The sequence below is a fragment of the Lepidothrix coronata genome, unplaced genomic scaffold (genome assembly GCF_001604755.1).
Source record: "Lepidothrix coronata isolate B3197 unplaced genomic scaffold, Lepidothrix_coronata-1.0 Scaffold105, whole genome shotgun sequence".
Taxonomy (NCBI): domain Eukaryota; kingdom Metazoa; phylum Chordata; class Aves; order Passeriformes; family Pipridae; genus Lepidothrix; species Lepidothrix coronata.
Window position 1 is genome coordinate 2,811,284 of NW_016690285.1, and position 17,301 is coordinate 2,828,584.

The 17,301-nt window shown below is 48.7% G+C and overlaps 1 protein-coding gene across 5 annotated transcripts in view; it reads right to left on the reverse strand.

Annotated features, from left to right (window-relative positions):
* Positions 1–17,301, reverse strand: part of ACVR1 (activin A receptor type 1) — a 69,606-nt gene that overhangs the window by 9,380 nt on the left and 42,925 nt on the right. For all 5 annotated transcript variants that reach the window (XM_017823773.1, XM_017823769.1, XM_017823771.1 and 2 more), the window contains exons 2-7: positions 10,900–10,973; positions 9,211–9,477; positions 8,526–8,743; positions 4,964–5,063; positions 2,559–2,705; positions 320–595 (exon numbers count right to left, since the gene is read on the reverse strand). In XM_017823773.1, the coding sequence (XP_017679262.1) occupies positions 320–595; positions 2,559–2,705; positions 4,964–5,063; positions 8,526–8,743; positions 9,211–9,477; positions 10,900–10,951 (1,060 nt within the window). In that variant the 5' untranslated portion in view covers positions 10,952–10,973. The remainder of the gene's footprint in view (positions 1–319; positions 596–2,558; positions 2,706–4,963; positions 5,064–8,525; positions 8,744–9,210; positions 9,478–10,899; positions 10,974–17,301) is intronic.

Below are 17,301 nucleotides of genomic sequence, written 5' to 3' on the forward strand. Positions count from 1 at the left end.
GGAAACCCAAGGAAATGTCCGGAACTGAACAAGGGAAACCCAAGGAAATGTCCGGAACTGAACAAGGGAAACCCAAGGAAATGGCCCAAAACGCGCTGCTGGGCTGCAGGCGCCATCTGGCGGCTGGCGCGGGCACTGCGGGGAGCGCCGGATCCCGGGAGGGCGAGTAAGGGCAGGGCAGGGCTACTGAGAGCTACTGCGGGGCTACTGCGAGAGTACTGCGGGGCTACTGCGAGAGTACTGCGGGGCTGCTCCAAGGGTTCTACCTGTGGAGCCACCCCAGCAGTGGATCTCTGCGGGCAGCAGGGGCTGCACTCACCCAGGTCAGCGATGCAGCACTGCCCGTTCTTCTTGACGAGGATGTTCTTGCTCTTGAGGTCGCGGTGGGAGATGGCCGGCTTGCCCTGCGTGCCGAAGATCTCGATGTGCAGGTGTGCCAGCCCGCTGGCGATGGACAGCACGATGCGCAGGCAGCTCACCGTGTCCAGCGTGGTCAGCTGCAGGTAGTCGTACAGAGAGCCCATCTCGTGGTAGTGCGTGATCAGCCACAGCTGCGTGCTGGAGTTCCGGGAGGTCATGTCGGAGGCGATAAAACCTGGGGAGAGAGAACAAAGGAGAAACAAGGAAACAAAGTGACAGAGCTCCTTCAAGACTCACCCAAGAGAAGAATCAATTCTGAGGCCCCTCTCGCAATGTAAAACTGTTTAATTACAACTTTTCTGCACCTGCACTGCAGACTGCAGGTATCACTGTGATGGAAACAGAGCTGACAGATTCTGGAAGTCTGACTCACACCTATTCACAAGAACACATTTATGTATTTGTCAGTCACACCAAACAACTACTTGTTAGGACCACATACTTTAAAAATACACTTATTTTTATTTTTCCTTCTTTTTAAAGGACTTGGGGGTAGGGAAGCTCCCAGTCAAACAGAAAGACCCCAGGGTTATAGCACATCTGCTGCTGCCCACTTGAGTGAATCACACTAGAAAGCAGCAACACCTCAAGGATCAAGCCATGAGCAACCACTTCCATTTTTAGGGCCCACAGGCAGCTAGTGCAGGTTGCTGAGAACAGGGTTAAGCATGTAGCCCAAACACAGTGATCTTCTACGAAGGAACAGAGAAAATTTTCTGTTCAAAACTCGTGAACCTCGAGAGTGCCTTCAAAAATGTGGTGTCTTAAAATTGAGCCCCAAATTCAGGAGTAGCTCCCTTCCTGCCTCCTCTGCATTGGGTCTGTACCAGCACAGTGACCTCAACAGCTTTAGCTGGAACAGCAGTTTTATTCCCAAGTCAGAGGAACAAACCGTGTTTACTGAAAGCTCACATACGACATTTATCAGAAAGAACGCCCACTGCCTTCTCTCCTGAAGTCAGACTTCTGCACAATGTGACGCTTCTGTAATCTGTGATATTGTTTAATATTGCATCTAAAAAAAGTCTACAAAATAGGCAACAAATCTGACAGTTATCAAGAAAGACTAAACACAGGTAGAGGACCAAGGGAAATGTGCAGTGTAATTTCAGCCAAGTCACTTGCTCTCTCGGGAAGGGAAGTTCAATAATTCACATTTCAGGAGGCCATCAAATTATTTTTGCAGTAACAAAGGAACTGCTTCAGGAAACATTAGACAAACGTCTAGCAGGGTGAGCTACAGAGCCAAGGAACATTCTCTGACAGGAAGCAAGAATAAGGAGCCCAAGGAAAACCTGACTGAAGACAGATAGATTGCGGGTGAGGCAGTGTCAGCACTCAGAAAATGGGCTGCTGCTTTTATTTGTAGAGGTGGCACAGCAGTGACAGGAGGGCATGTCTATTAGGACTCAGAGGGCTGCTTAAACCTCAACCATGGCCCAACACAACAAAGCCATTTTCCCAGCTCTCAGAACCAAGCACACGAGGTACGAGCAATGCACAAGGGTCACAGTACTTCCATATTTACAAGGAAATGAGATACATCATTCAACTACAGCTGAAGTTTAAACACCAAAGGAGCTTATTCTGACCATGAGCAGGACTGCAAAACAGAAGAAAATAATGGATTCGTACTTCATTTTACTCAGGCATTAGGGAAAGTATTCAAATCCTGAAATGTCTTTATAAACTCCTCCCCACTTTTTCTCCCTCCATTTCTGCGGGGAAGCTGAAGTTACAAACAAACACAGAACCACCAGAACTTGCCCTGACACACTGTGCAGGTCTCTGTGGTGAGAGCTGCAAGGGGCAGCTCTTCTATAGGGGTCTGTGGAACCTCCACTGTTTTCTGTGAGCTGTGCTGCCACCAACTGATTAATTGATTAATCTGCTTCCTGCTGGAATATTGCAGGGCAACAAGTCACGGCTGTCACCACACACTCCCCACCTGAGACCCAGCCCCCTCCTGGCAGGTCTCTCTCTGAAAATTTCCCTTCAACTGTTTATCACAACACAGGAACCTAAAGACTGCAAGATACCTGGTGAATGTGCCGTGCCTTGCAATGCAAAGTTCCCTATGCAGGTAACTCACCTTTAACCAGCCACACCAGGATACAGAACGTGGCTGTCCTACTTACCCAAAATATTCTCATGCCGCAGCAATACAGTGTTGTACAACTCAGTTTCCCTGAACCAGGACTTTTCATCCCTAGAAGAGAAGATCTTCACAGCAACATGTTCTCCTTGCCACTGACCCCTCCAAACTTCTCCATAACGGCCCTTTCCTGATGGGGAAAAAAACACAGAAGTTGTAAACTAAGAACCTTCACCGAGGAGAAGGGCAGGATGAGCTGAAAGGATGGAAACTCAGGTGTCATGGCCCAAATATCACACTGGTGTGGTCTGATCATGCACTTCGTACCACTGGAGTCACGCTGTGGTCCACCATCCCTTCACTTCTCCTGTTGTTTTGACTGCAAGCCCTCTGAGTGTGGATCTCTCCTGCCTGCACACCAGTGCAGTAGGAGGGCATGAACTGGGAGGTGTCACCATTCAACCACCAGCAATGAAAGTGTTTTTGCAGCAAAGTGACTTTGGTAGCACATGGCAAGGTCAGTGTGCACAACACAAATAAAGATGTGAATTCTGCAGTTAGAAGGACAGGAAGCATATGTAATGCTGGGGATACAACCTTTACTTTTCTATTACATCAGCAGCCCTTGCAGAAACAGTCAACACAAAACACAAAATGATGATTTAGAAACAAACAAAACCCCAAACTCACCTACAAACAAAAAAAGTATAAAAAAAAAAAACCAACCCCCCTCAAAACACACCCCTGTTCAGTGGAGATCAGGACACACCATCTGAACACCAAGCTTTTTACCCAAATAGCTTAGAAGGAATGTATGACGTTAAGAACCACCCAAGCACAAAGCTCCGTCCTGGACAAGGCATGTTGGAACAATTCTGGCTGTTGCCATTTCCATCACAGCCCAAGAACAGCAGCCTCAGGCACAAGGCCATGAACTGTGCCAGATCTGGCAACCCTAAACACCCAAACTCTGCCCTTCGTTGCTCTGCCGTTCCGTGTCCTTCAGAGGCACGTGGGAACCAGCAGCAGGTTCACCAGAGACACCCAGCGCTGAGGCCTCGCTGTTGTCACCCCAGGGACACCTCCCTCCTGTCACCCCAGGGACACCTCACCGCTGTCACCCCAGGGACACCTCCCTCCTGTCACCCCAGGGACACCTCACCGCTGTCACCCCAGGGACACCGCCTGCACAGGTGCCTTCATCTGGTTTTGCCTTACAGGGCAACACACAGGGCCCTGGGAATGGTGCCAGCCTGAGCTAACCTGGGAGAAGGCACCATTCCAGGGACACGGGGACTCACACGTACACACACACAGAAATGCCTCTGTCACAAGTAGTAGAATCACCATGTTTGTCATACCCCACAGCTCCTGGTGCATCAGAGGGTGTACACTTGGATTTCAGGCAAGTGTGAACATTTGTGCCCACTCAATATATACTGAGCCAAAAGCACAGGAACACTGGTAAATGCAGGCCTGGTCCCTGCGGATTCACAGGTTCATCTGTTACAGTTGGGCTTGATTTGACACCCTGATGAGCTGAACCTTCTCAGGACTGACAGGAAGGTGTTAAACCACCCTGAGTTCAGACCACTGAAGCAGCAGCACACAACATACTCCAGTCCTTTCTTCCTTCTTTCTCATGCCTTCCTCACCTCTTTAGTGCCAGTACAGCATCTTGGCTCAATGTCACTGCCTCCGGGTATCTTTGACCCAAATGCTTCCTAAAATTACTAAACTCAAATTTAACACTATTCAATTAATAATAAATATATGCCAAAGTAAAATTTAATTAATCCCTAAAATTAACACTAAAGTCCCACAAAAAACTAAAGACCCAGAAGACTTTTAGGGAAGAATTACTAGAGAGATTTTCTTTAAGGGGGAAGAGCAGCAGCAGCACATCACTGCCTGCAGGGTTCCAAAGAACAGTGCAGAGTAAGTCAACTACAACACATTCATGTTCCCATTCCCACGGCCCAAAATCACAGGTTTCTATTTGAAATACCATGTTTGCCACTTTGCTTGATGCTCCAACTCCAGATCTCAAACCCAGGTGACCTTTTTCTAGTTGTAAAGCTTTTGAGTTGAACACCATTAATGAACAAATGGTGTTCACAGTGTCAAACTTCAAACTGAGCTTGCTTTTCTAAAAGCAGTTTATTTAGCTCACACAGTACCCAGACAGGTCTGGTTTGTATTTTCTAGCATTGCCTTGCTGAATAAAGTTTAAATTGTTCCATCACAAAGCACAGATATTTGCCCCTTTCTTCTGCAGAGATCTGGAAGGAATTTTTTCACTTGACTTTCCAAAACCAAGCATGTTCCATCAGCTGAAGCCTGAAAAGTTGCATATACTACCTAAACAACTGAGGAGAAAGATGAGGATGGGAGATAAGAGCTTTCTCTCTGCATTTGTTACCAGATGTGAACAAGGCTGGCACTGACCTACACACTCCACAAGCGTGATCTGACGAGCCACCGTTCTTTGCACCAAGAAAGGAAGTCCAGAACCACTTCCAGATGTGCAGGAATGGTCCAACAAATCCTGTTCAAAAGGAAAAGCAGAAGTTTACAAGCCTTGAGAACCCCATTTTTCCCTGTTTACACACACAAAGGTACACCCTGCATGGGGCAGGTAGGTTACAGCTCAGGATATCTCAGTGGCTCTGGGGATGCCATTTGGTCACTCAGGGACAAGTAGCATTTGTTTAATAAGTCATTTCATTTAATAAACAAAAGACGATAGATGCCTGTGAAACTGGAAGCTCGCTCCTGGCCTACCAACTATCCTCTGCCATGAGATCCCAACCTTTTTCAGCACTTTGTTTTTCTCTTACTTACCTTATGTTCTCTCAGTTCTGTATCTGATACCTCTTTCAAACAGGTTAATATCAGCTTTTCTGCCCCAAAGTTTCCTATGTCTGGCAATAATCTGAGCACCTCGAAAAGAAATACATTTTCTTTGATTTCTGTACTTAAAACCTTCACCCCTATGCAGTTTGCAGGCCCCCAGGAAGCACACTCCAGGGCTGGAGCAGGTGAGCATCCCAAAACTGAGCCCTTCTGGGAGGGCTGGACCAGCAGGTGGGCGTGCACAGCCACCCAGGCCCCCCTCACCCGTGTACCACCCCCCCCACTTCTGAGCCTGAGCGTGGATTTCTGGAAGCACACGTCCCTCCAAGCAGAGCTGCAGCTGGCAGAGCAGGGGGAAGGGGCTGCAGCCTGGCAGAGCAGGGGGAAGGGGCTGCAGCCATCCTCATTGCCCTGCTCCTGCCAGCCCCCCTTGGCCTCTGACACTGAGAACCACTGGCAAACTGCTGCCTACCCACACCCAGTGGTGTCTGGGATGTCCTAGTGCACCTCACTGAACCTCCAGACACCATCCTAGGGAAGAACAGGGATTTCAGAGGCCCTGTCTCATACCTGTCAGACACAGAGGTGCCCTAAGAGCCACAGGGCACCTTAATGTCACCAGACAGCTGTTTTACAACCACACCCCAAACCTCGACGCTAAAAGTCGCAGTAGCAGTAACAGAGAACAGAAACCCCACGATGCAGCACTTTGCTGTCAGGCAGGTCACCTGCCCAGGTAAGACTGGCAGGGACATCCTGAGCTCTATGGGAACAGGTGCCAGCTGCAGGAGCCCAGCACCCTCAGCAGGCAGTGAGGGGCACAGGAACACCGGGTCAGAGAACAGGTCTGGCACACCAGAAGCTTCTCAAATGGCCCAGAACAGATCCCCAGAAACAGCCACATCCCACCTGCACCACAGGGGCTTTGCTGATAAACATCAGGTCCCTGCCCCAAATCACAAGTTCTTTACAAGACAATACCCAGCTAATTCACTGCCAGGCCCCTTCCCTGCAGGGGCTGAACCACTGGACCGACAGTCCCTCAAACAAAGTCATTCTGTGGCAGGTAACAGTCACTGGGAGCTTTGTTCAGGCTTGATGCTCGTATTTAGAACTGAAAACAGTTTTCAAACAAGGTGAGAGGGGATTTACCCGAACCCCCTACAAAAGATTTGTCATTGATACTCCAGAAAATCCTCTGTAACAAATCTTTCTCAAATGTTTTATCAGTTTCTGGTATTCTTGGTGCACAGAAAGCAGACTTTGAACTGTAAGCTTATAACAAACATGAGTGAGATCCTAATTGAATGTTAAAATCCCATTAGCCTTGTGAAATGCTAATGCCCAGCTACTTTTATGGCCAGGAGTTCTGTACTAGTTCAAAGCATTAACAACTATTGCTGGACTTTTTTTTTTTCTTTATAAAGGAAAATAGGATAAAAAAGCCTAAGTATAATCAACTTTCTAGTATTTCCAGCAAACTGCACTGCTGGGCTTGAATTAGATCCATGAAATCTCATTTCTTCTAACAGCATCTTAAGGAGGGCTCAAGAAAAAGATAATCCAGGAATGACAGAGAGTGCTATCTTGCTTTTTAACACAAACTGAGAGCTCATTTTTCTTCCTGCTTATATCAGAGGCAAAAAAAAAACAAAACGCCAAAACCAAAAAACCAACCCCAAAACCAAAAAACCAACCCCAAAACCAAAAAACCAACCCCAAAACCAAAAAACCAACCCCAAACTTATCTACAGTCACTGTAAAAACAAGATTTGAAGAGGCCACAGCTCTTTCCACGCCCATTAAGCAGCTTAGGGCTTTAAGCACTTGCTACACTGGAGACTAATCATAAAGGTAAACTCATCTAATGTGTGACAAAACCGGTGATCTGAAACACAATGGAGAAGAAAAATCTGAAATCTAAAAAAGACTTATTGTTTAGACGAGCATTTAGACACGGGAAGTAACAAGGACTGTCTGTGCATCACCCACGGGGAGGCCGCTGGCACCACAACCATCACTCAGGGGTCTGACAGCTCCACCACACCAAGCCCTCAGAGCTCCCAACTCCTCCCAGGCCTTTGAAAAAGAATTTTGATTTATTCTTCCCAGGTTTTATCACTGTTTCCAGTAACATTAAACATCTCGAAGTGCAAAAGGTTTGCAAATGGCTGGAAGTGATCTGGCACTATGAGATAACAGCTGGTAAAAGCTGGAAATCAGTGTTTAAGGACAGATCACCAGTTGCACACATCTGGTTCTTGGTGAATATATCCAGTCTGGTTGTTTTAAACCAGTAACACAGGTTTAAAACAGCTAATTAACCCTCTTCAACCCTGCAGTGAAAGCACATTATGGTGGGACACCACCAAGATGGAAAACCTTTTCCAGCCTCTTACTGTTGAGGATTTTATCTCAGCAATGCAAGGAGGAGAAAACTCTCCGCACTGGTTTCAGGAACAAACCCTCCAGCTGCCTGAAGCCTTACTTGCTCTGCTCGAGAGAGCTCAGGACAGTTTGCGGGGACACTTGTGCTCAGGCCTCAGATGGAAGGGGAAGGCACAGTCAGCCTTCAGAAAGGGAACATTCTCCAAGTCATTATATTTTCCAGACACGGCAGGAACGAGAACATACTTTGAAAACTGAGCTTTGAGTAAGCATTGCACATTTCTTAAAACTCTCACTGGTCTTCTGTCAACAAAGTGCCACTGATTTCCCAGTCATCCCAGAGCCCTGCTACCAAGATCACAGCAGTCAGGTCTGAAGGTTTCAAACATCAAAATTATCTGTATTTTCTCCTTCCCCTACCATCACATCTTTTCCAGCCCTTTGGGCAGTCATACATCAAAGATGCAGCACAGTTCTACACCTTCCACATCACTTCAGGTCACCCAAGTCAGGCACACTCTGTTTTGCTGTTCAGACATTATTTCCAGGAACATGAACAGCTTAGAGCGATGCTACACTTGCCAAAGCTGTCTTTTGGTTAAAATTCATTACAACTGCAGTTTTGGGAGCCCAGGAACATCACCACAGAAGTCCTGAGGCCAAGTGGCCTGGCAGGAAAAGGTCCTGTTAGTGATGTGGCCCCCCAGAGGGCCGAGAGGGGAGTTTGGCAGTGAGGAAAGCTCCCCCCTGCACACAGCTCACTTACTGCCAACGTGCTGTCCCCCACGTTCGAGGCAATGAGGCCCTCGATGGTGCCATACTCTGCATCCCTAGAACTGAGCCTCTCCATGTGGTTCTTCTGTCTTCTCCAGATGATCAGCACTGCTACTGCAGAAAAAACTATCAACGCTATCACAGAAGGCAGGATAACGATGATTCGTGTTTCCATACTGTAACCTGCAGCTTCTCCTTGAAAGGTTTGCCCTTGGAAAAGAGAGGGGAAGGGAAAAAGAAGGGAAAAAAGAGAGAGAGGAAAAAAGTAAATCTGCAGATTGCCAAAGGAAGTCTTTAAATCCAGCAGCACTGACAGACCCTTACCTCAGGACCCACCCGGTGTGACAGAGGCCGTGCCACAGCCAGAGGAGTGAGCACACTGCACAGAGGATGTGCTCCCTGCAGAGCTGTCACCACAACCCCCCCTGCACAGGGCCATTTCTCACAGGCAGCACCTCCACCCCATCCCCAGTGATGCCCTGTAACCCCATCACTGCCCTGCCCACACAGACCATTTGTGTGCCAGCAGGCTCCAGGGCGGTCAACAAGGCACAGAGGGCCTTGCTGTGCCCATTAACCCCTTCCTTCATCCAGCACTGGAGCCATCTTGCTCCCACCACAGCAGATCAAAGCCCTTTTCTTCCTCCAAGTCCCCAGGTGACTGATGAAGCTCTCACCTTTGGAAGAGGGCAGTTGTGCAGTGATGTTCATGTTGCACAGGTGTCCCTGGCAGCACTCCACAGCCTGGTCAGGGGACGGAGGTGTTTTGCAGGTCATTTTGCCCTGTTCATAGACCTGGAAGCAGCCCTTCTGGTAAACCTTAGCCCCGTCATTGATGCTCAGGGAAGCAAAGCATTGCTGGCCTTGGCACCGATCCCCATTCCCACAGGACATGCCTTCACACACACATTCGTAGTGCACCATCTTGAGCTTCAGTTCATCATCTGTAGAAGGGAGAGTTGAGGAAGAAACATCATCCTGTTCTTAATAGCTTCAGTTAGAGGTAACGAAACCATCAGACAATGAAATCTTCTGTAAGGACAGAGATATTATTTGCAGCTAGAGCTGAAGAACCACCGACCAGGAGCTAACGATACTAATTCAGCCATTTCAGCACCAAAGAAACACACTCCTGTCTGCCCACTCCAAGCACTCACACTCCAGAGTTCAGTGGCATTTTACACCACCTCTCATACATACACCCCCGGAGGGACATCTGCACAGGGACACTCAGCAGAGGGGAAAAATCTAACCAACACTGCCTGTCCTGTTATTAATTCATTGCTGTGAAAGTATCAACATTGGAGCTCCCTTGTTTTGTTTTTTTATTCCCTTTGTGAAAGCCAACAACACACAGTGCTGATTCCAGCAATCTGGGTATTTAACAGAACAAGATCCAAGACACTCTCTTTTTTAAACTTTGTCTTAATTTCCTATTCACAGACACGACTAAAGTCAACCACTAGACCTCCATGCATTTTGAATCTTCACCTCCACCACCCATTCTCCCATTCCATTTAATACACTCTGCCTTTTAGTATTTGCATCAACATTTGAAAATGCATTTCAGAGTAGTTCAGAAAGAGTTTACACGAGGTACATAGAGAAGAGCACAGATATGCCACAGCAGACACAAGATACACCTCTTGAATAACTTAAAATTTAAAATTGAGAAAAGCAAGTTACTCGCAGAAAGCTTTTATTCAACATCTTCCAAAGGCTGTTTGTGAAGTAGCAAATACATATCTTTCAGAGTTCATCTCTCAAAACATCCAAGAGAGCTTCAAATGAACTATTCCTGCCCCTCCATGGCAGTGGAAATACCGTTCCCCATTTTGCTGAGGCAAACCTTAAACACCCTGTGTGTCAGAAAACCTTCACATTCACACAGCTGTGTAAACCAGTTATGGAAAAGTCACTTGCCAAACCCAAAGCCCTTATTGGAGTAATCATGGAAGAGTCACCAAACAGCACAGTAAACCTCCAAAGAGCCTTTGCATAGAAAAAGCTTAAAGAACACAAGCAATACAGCTGCACCTCAGTCCATGGGCTAAAAGACCTTCTCCTTACCTCCCCCAACAACCTGTTCAAATAAGGCTTCCCATTTCCCTCCCCAGCCCCTGGGAAGACTATGTCCATGCTACAGGCTGTACATCTGATACAGAAATGGGCAACCAACATCCCCTGAAGCAACTTGAAATGAAATAGCAGACATCCCATTGTGGAGGGGAACTGCCCGTGCTGGTGGCTCTCCACACGAGCGGGGGCTGTGGGCCAGGGGCCGTGGGGCCACCACGGGGGCAGGGGGCTCCAGAGCAGGCCCAGGAGGCCCAGCAGCCCTGGCTCTGAGCATGCAGGACACTCACCTTGCCAGCTCGGGGACGGGAACGCCATCACCATCAGCACAGGGAGAATCATAACTCCATCGGCCACCCTGGAGCTGCAGAAAAAGATGAGAGAGCTCTGTACACTTCCACTGCTGTCTGAAATCGCAACCACCCGAAAATCAGTGTTTAGCAGTGTCTTTCATCCGTGTCTTATACAAAACACAGCACAACCCAAAGCTGATTGATATCATTTTTACTGTGTCTTGTTTCCCCAAGTAATTTCCTTCATTTATAAAATTCATACATTTACTGCAATTTCTTTTTAGAATTAGAAACATCACATGCAACTACACTGCAGATACAGCAGCTTGCTAGTAGGGAAACACGAGCCCTCCCAGTACCAAGCAGGAATGTAATATAGAAGATACGTTCTCTGAACTAGGTATTATAAAATTAAGTTATTGTGAACTGAAAAGGTGGTCTGTAAAATTGTATTATCTGGGCTTTGAGGGGAAACAGAAAAGAACTCTGCCAGAAAACTTGAAATAGCATCTGTTAACCAGCAAAAACCAGTGCTGGATGGTGAGAAAAACAGTGAAATGTATTTAAAGGAGATGTTCCTCCCTGAGGAGTAATTTCCCAGTTTAAGCTGCTTCTCCAAGGGTTTTCCTTTCAATGGCCCAGCTCCATTTCCCTGCTGCTGGAAACAGGTAACTACACCTTGTGCAACAGCTCAGGCTGTTTCCAGTGTACAGCAAAGGCTCCTGGTCCCTCTAAAATAGGAGATAAAGGAGTGAATTTGCCTGTGTATTTCCAGTCTTTGCCACAATATTTAGTCCTTACAGGAAAATAACACCTCCCCTTTCTACTGTGAAAGAAGGATTATTTAACAGGCTTCTGAAAAGAAACTCTTCTGCAGTTTCTTAAACTGTGCATTTAAACAACCACTACGCCCAAGGAGCTGAAATGAACTGCAGTCAAGGCTCATGGGATTTAATCCAGCAGACAGGGCTGGTGACTGGGAAGGGCTCATCTGTCCTCTGCTGCTCAGTTCCTACAGAGACTCTCTGGCCTAACCACATGCCACAAAATTCCAGTCAAAAGCAGCAGCAAGCAGTAGGTGCAAACCCAAGTCCCTCTCCTTGACAGAGGCACTGAGGCATTACCATGCTCCTTACGTGCAGGTATTTGTCTTCATTTCTCAGATTTAACTCTAGTGAAGCAGATGAAAATTGAAAATAAATCTGATATTGCCCTTTCGGATCTCTTCTGTTGTGCCTTTTCAAATCATTAGCAGGCTGCTTAAGTGCTTGGTGATGAAAGCCAAGCCATTACTTCTGCATTTATTTCCTGACATGGATTTGTTTTGCCGATTATGAGAAACATTTCAGTAATGGCTTTATCATCAGTTAAAACGACCACACGTTGCTGACCCCCGGTATTGAGGCAGTGCTCAGCCCCTCACCTCCCCGAGACACCCTCCCTTCCAAATCCCCCCTCCCCAGGGAACCTTCCCTCCCTTGTCCTTGATGCACCCCAAGGATCCTTAACACGGGCCAATATTTAACCTCCAACAATCACACGGCCTGGCCCCCCCAGGGCACCACCCCGGGCTCCTCTGGCCCTTCTCCTGTCAGACCGGCCAGGGAGGGCAGGAGGGACCTGCAGGAGCCCAGCTCGGCTCTGCCAGGACAGGAGGCTGAGCACACAGGTCCAGAGCTGGCTGGAGTGGGGGAACTGCAGGTACAGGAGCACACAGCAGTCCGGACACCGGGAAAACTCTGCATGTATTACCTATTTGCTGTCTCTTCAAGCAGTTTGACTTCCAGAAAAAAAGATAAATAAATAAATATACACAAGGATATTTGTACACACAAGCCCCTGTCCTGTGTTTCTCAGAGGGAGGAAGAAGAGAGAAATCCAACCTGCACCACCCAAAGAGGCAAACAGACCAAATCAGACTTCAACAGTTTCTATGCATTTCACAGCATGCACTGTCCTCCCAAAGAAAAAAGCCAAGTATTCCAATTTAAACCCTGCTTCTATGAAACTTTGTTCCTGTAGCCATTCATTTTCCCCAAGGCCTCACAGAATATCTTGTCTGCTGTTGCTGAGAAGTGCTATGCACACTTACAGCAGCCTGTAACACACACACCCTGCGTGTCCTCAGCACCAACCCAACCCCTGGCCGTGCCTGGGCAGCCCAGTTTGGCTCTGGGGCTTGTGGCAGGCAGCTCACACCCCGACTGGGGCTGCTGGGATGGGATGGGAGGAGGGAAGGAGCTGGGAAGGAATCTCTGACCTTTGCAAAATACTGATTTTTCTTCAAAAACTATTTGAGAGCATGAGTTCAAAAGTCCTGTTCCCATTGCTTAAAAAGAATTACTTCTTCAAATCAATTAATGCACATACATAAGCACCACAGTCTGGTTGTAGTGACACCAGCCAGCACGTCCCTTCCAGCTGCTGCTTGTTTAGAGAGAAAGAAACACACGTTTTAATGTAAGGAACAAACCATTCTATAATAAATCCCCATAGCAAGTTGCTATGGATCTAGAGATCCATGAGATATCCAGTTACTGTCTGGTGTTTGAATTTATGAGAACTTTTTCCCAAGGGAAGGATTGGGATTTAATCTAGACAAATAAAGAGGGACTAAAGCAAAAACGTGCAAAATTTATTTTCCTTTCCAAACACGTGGATCTTTGCCGTGCCCTACAGAACCGCAGCCCAGCGGCAGCAGCCACTAGAGGGCATTGGGAACCCGGGCAAGGATCCCAGAGCTCCAAACAGGGATACAGGGATCCCAGTGCTCCCTGACCCGCTCCACACACAATGCAAGAATCCCAGCACTCCCTGCCACGCTCCATCCACAGGGATGCCGGGATCCCAGGGATCCATGTGCTCTGTCCCACAGGGATCCCAGCACCCCGTGCCATGCTCCAAACACACCAATACTGGATGCTATACGGCAGAGCTGGAGGCAGGACACAGTGCCTGAGCTTCATCCACATACAGGAAAAAGAGGATCATTTAGGTTTAACTTCCTCCTACAGAAGCACATTATCACTGGAAAACCAGAAGCCTGCTATAGGTCATGATGGAAAAGTCCCTTTCAAAGTGGCAGCTCCCAGATTTCCAAACAAACCTGGCAAGCAGTGCAGGCAAGGAAGAGATCCTTGCTCCTGGGCAGGCCAGCATCTGCTCCTCTGAATTCCAAAGGAGGAATCACTTAACCTGGCTGCAGAAGCCCAACAAACAGTAAGGCAGTCCTAAGGCAGATGTAAGGCCTGGGAGGACACCCAACGTGACAGACACACAACTGCTTCACGTACCAGAATCTAGAGAATTCTTATGGTTCCTATTCATACAGTCCCAACACCGAAGAACCCATCCCAAAACCCAATGCCTCTTCCACTTCCACAGCCAATATTGCTCTCTTTTCTTCCTAAGAAAACTGTCTCCTGCCAAACTATTCCTGTGTGGCCCAAAGTAATGCAGGTGAAGGAGACCGTAAGTGGGACAGTCAGGATGGCTGCAAGAACCACAGGGCAGAGAAGAACCAGGAGTTCAGACGACCCAGAACACCACAGGGGCAGGCACAGGCTGCTGGGAAATGGCCTTTAGTCCCCAGTGCCACGACCTCAACACAGAGCACAGACCAAACCTGACACAGAGCACAGACCGCGCCAGACGGAGCGACCCAATTAGTGGAGACACTTAAGGCTGCTGTCATCTCCATAGGACACAGACATGGGAACACCAACCATGAGAGCAGCTCAGACTTCCCAGATGAGATCAGAAGCACCCAGATATCGCTGACAGTCCCCGTGGCCACCTGCCAAGAGCCCAAGGGCTGCACATATTTTGCATGTACCTCACCAGATTCCTATCAAAAGAAAACATCCATAACACTGGATAGCAGTTCCGCCATCCACAACAGCCACACACAAGCTTAATTCACCAACAGCTGTGTCTTTAGAAGGAGAAATGTGCATTTAAAAGCACTATTTCACAGCTTTCTCTTTAACTGAAGCTCAGACAAAGGAGCTGCCAGCCCCCACCCAAGCAGCCCCACAAAGGCATTCCTTGTGTGGAGAGAGCAGCAAACTTGGGCAGCCCTTTCTTAAGGTCTAAACTTGGTTGCCAGAATTCAGAAGGTGGAAGCCAGCCACCAACCCCATTTGGCACCCACCTGCAAGCGCACTAGGCACACGTCCATGTACTACAGCTCCAAAAATGTGCCAAAGTGCCACCCAGAAAGGCCGAATGCCTTGGATTAAAGTGACCACAAACACAGAGAGAGTCAAGCATGGGATACTGGTTCTCCTGCACTCCTCATGTACAAAGCAAAATCACAGCACTGCTGAGCAAGAACAAAACCACCAAACTACACAATGTAAAGTGTCCTGCAAGTTCCTCCTGATGAGGTCAGTAGTTCTGACATGCTCCCCAAGAGCCAATCCTTGGTTCTTAAAAGACAAGAAAGAGGCAGCAGAGCATGAGTGTCACTTTTAAAAATAACCCCCTGTTCTTTCTCCCTCCTGGCACATGCTAGCATGGATCCATGTACTGCTCATGCTGCCAGCCCACAGATCCAGCTGACACACCAACTGCAGAATGGCCTGGCATGGGACAACACACGAGTAACACTCACAGTGGCGGGGGGGGGGTGGACAGACACACAACAACACAGAAGGACAACACAACCGCTTATCCGAGAGAGAAAAAAGTCTTCCCTTGGCAAAGGAACGAGCCAGAAGCAGCACCAGCCCCTTCCTGAGCAGGGTGGGGAAGGCCAGATCACACATAGCCTCTCCTTTAACAGAGGGAAGGGCAGAGGCTCTCATGCAACCCCTGGAGAACCAGCAGAGCAGCTGAAGGCCCAGGACACACAAAAAGAGACCAAAAGTACTGCCAGCTTCCCCATGCAGGGCAGCTGGGGAGCAGGGGCACTCCTGATCTTGTATGTGGGCTGAGGCCAATGGTCTATTCAACCAGAAGTGTCAAGTCCCGCACTTGGGTCACAACCACCCCAGGCATCGCTCCAGGCTGGGGCAGAGGGGCTGGAAAGCTGCCAGTGGGAAAGGCTCTGGGGGTGCTGGTTGAGGGCAGCTGAACACGAGCCAGGTGTGCCCAGGTGGGCAAGAGGCCAGTGGCACCTGGTCAGTACTGGCCACAGGCCCAGGGCAGTGCCCGTCCCCCGTGCCGGGCACTGCTGGAGGCCCCTCGAGGGCTGCGTCCAGTTCTGGGCCCCTCATGGCAAGAAAGGCACGGAGGGGCTGGAGCGTGTCCAGGGAAGGGAACGGAGCTGGGAAGGGGCTGGAGCAGCAGGAGGGGCTGAGGGAGCTGGGGGGGCTCAGCCTGGGAAAAGGAGGCTCAGGGGGGACCTTCTTGCTCTCTGCAACTCCCTGACAGGAGGGGGGAGCCGGGGGGAAGTCGGGCTGTGCTCCCAGGGAACAAGGGACAGGAAAAATGGAAATAGCCTCAAGTTATTCCAGGTTGGATATTGGGAAAATTTCTTCACAGAAAGGGTTGTCCAGCCTTGGCACAGGCTGCCCAGGGCCTGGAGTCCCCACCCCTGGAAGGATGTGAAAGTCATGTGGATGTAGTACTTGGGGACATGGGTTAGTGGCCTTGGCAGTGCTGGGGGAATGGTTGGACCTGATGGTCTTTTCCAACTCAAACCATCCAGTGATTCCACGTGGGCAGCAGAACTTCTCTGTGGTTGCAGGACACAGAAGACAGAAAGCCCTGGCCCTGGTGTGAAGCTGGGGCTGTGTGCAGGTATTGCATCAGTACCAGTGTCTGAGGCAATCGCTGGCAGACCAACAATGAAGCAAGCACAGACACTTCCATATTGATCTGAAAACCCCAATATATATTGCAACTTCCTGGTGCCTTTGAAGCCACATGTGTATCTTTCCATATCATTTGTTGCCCTGTGGGTAAATAAATGCTGCAGGAGGCAGCTATCAAGGATTAGCACTGCCCCGTGGAACAGCTTTCCCCTGCAGAGCCTGCACACAGCAACATCCCTCAAAACCCCTCTCTCACCTAGTCACTGTGCACGGCTCAGCGATCACATCATCGCTGGGAGCACTGGGAAGTGAGGGGTGCAATTCCACACGTGCGGAGAACCAGCACACACGGTTTGGTGTGTACAGCACAGGAGCAGGCTGGGGTTGGCAGGTCCCTGAGCCATCCCAGGAACACTCAGGCGTGCAGGTTTCACCTCACACAAGACGCGCAGGAATCTGCTCCAGACGCTGAGATACACGGGAATTATTGTGGCTTCACACATATTTCACACATACTCAAAGGTGTTATTTTAGTAGGCTACACACATTTCCTTGCTGCCCAGGTATTCTCACATGGCACACAGACAGCTCCTACCAGAGGGGGAATGCTGCATTCCAGAGCTGCCAGGAAAAAAACTCC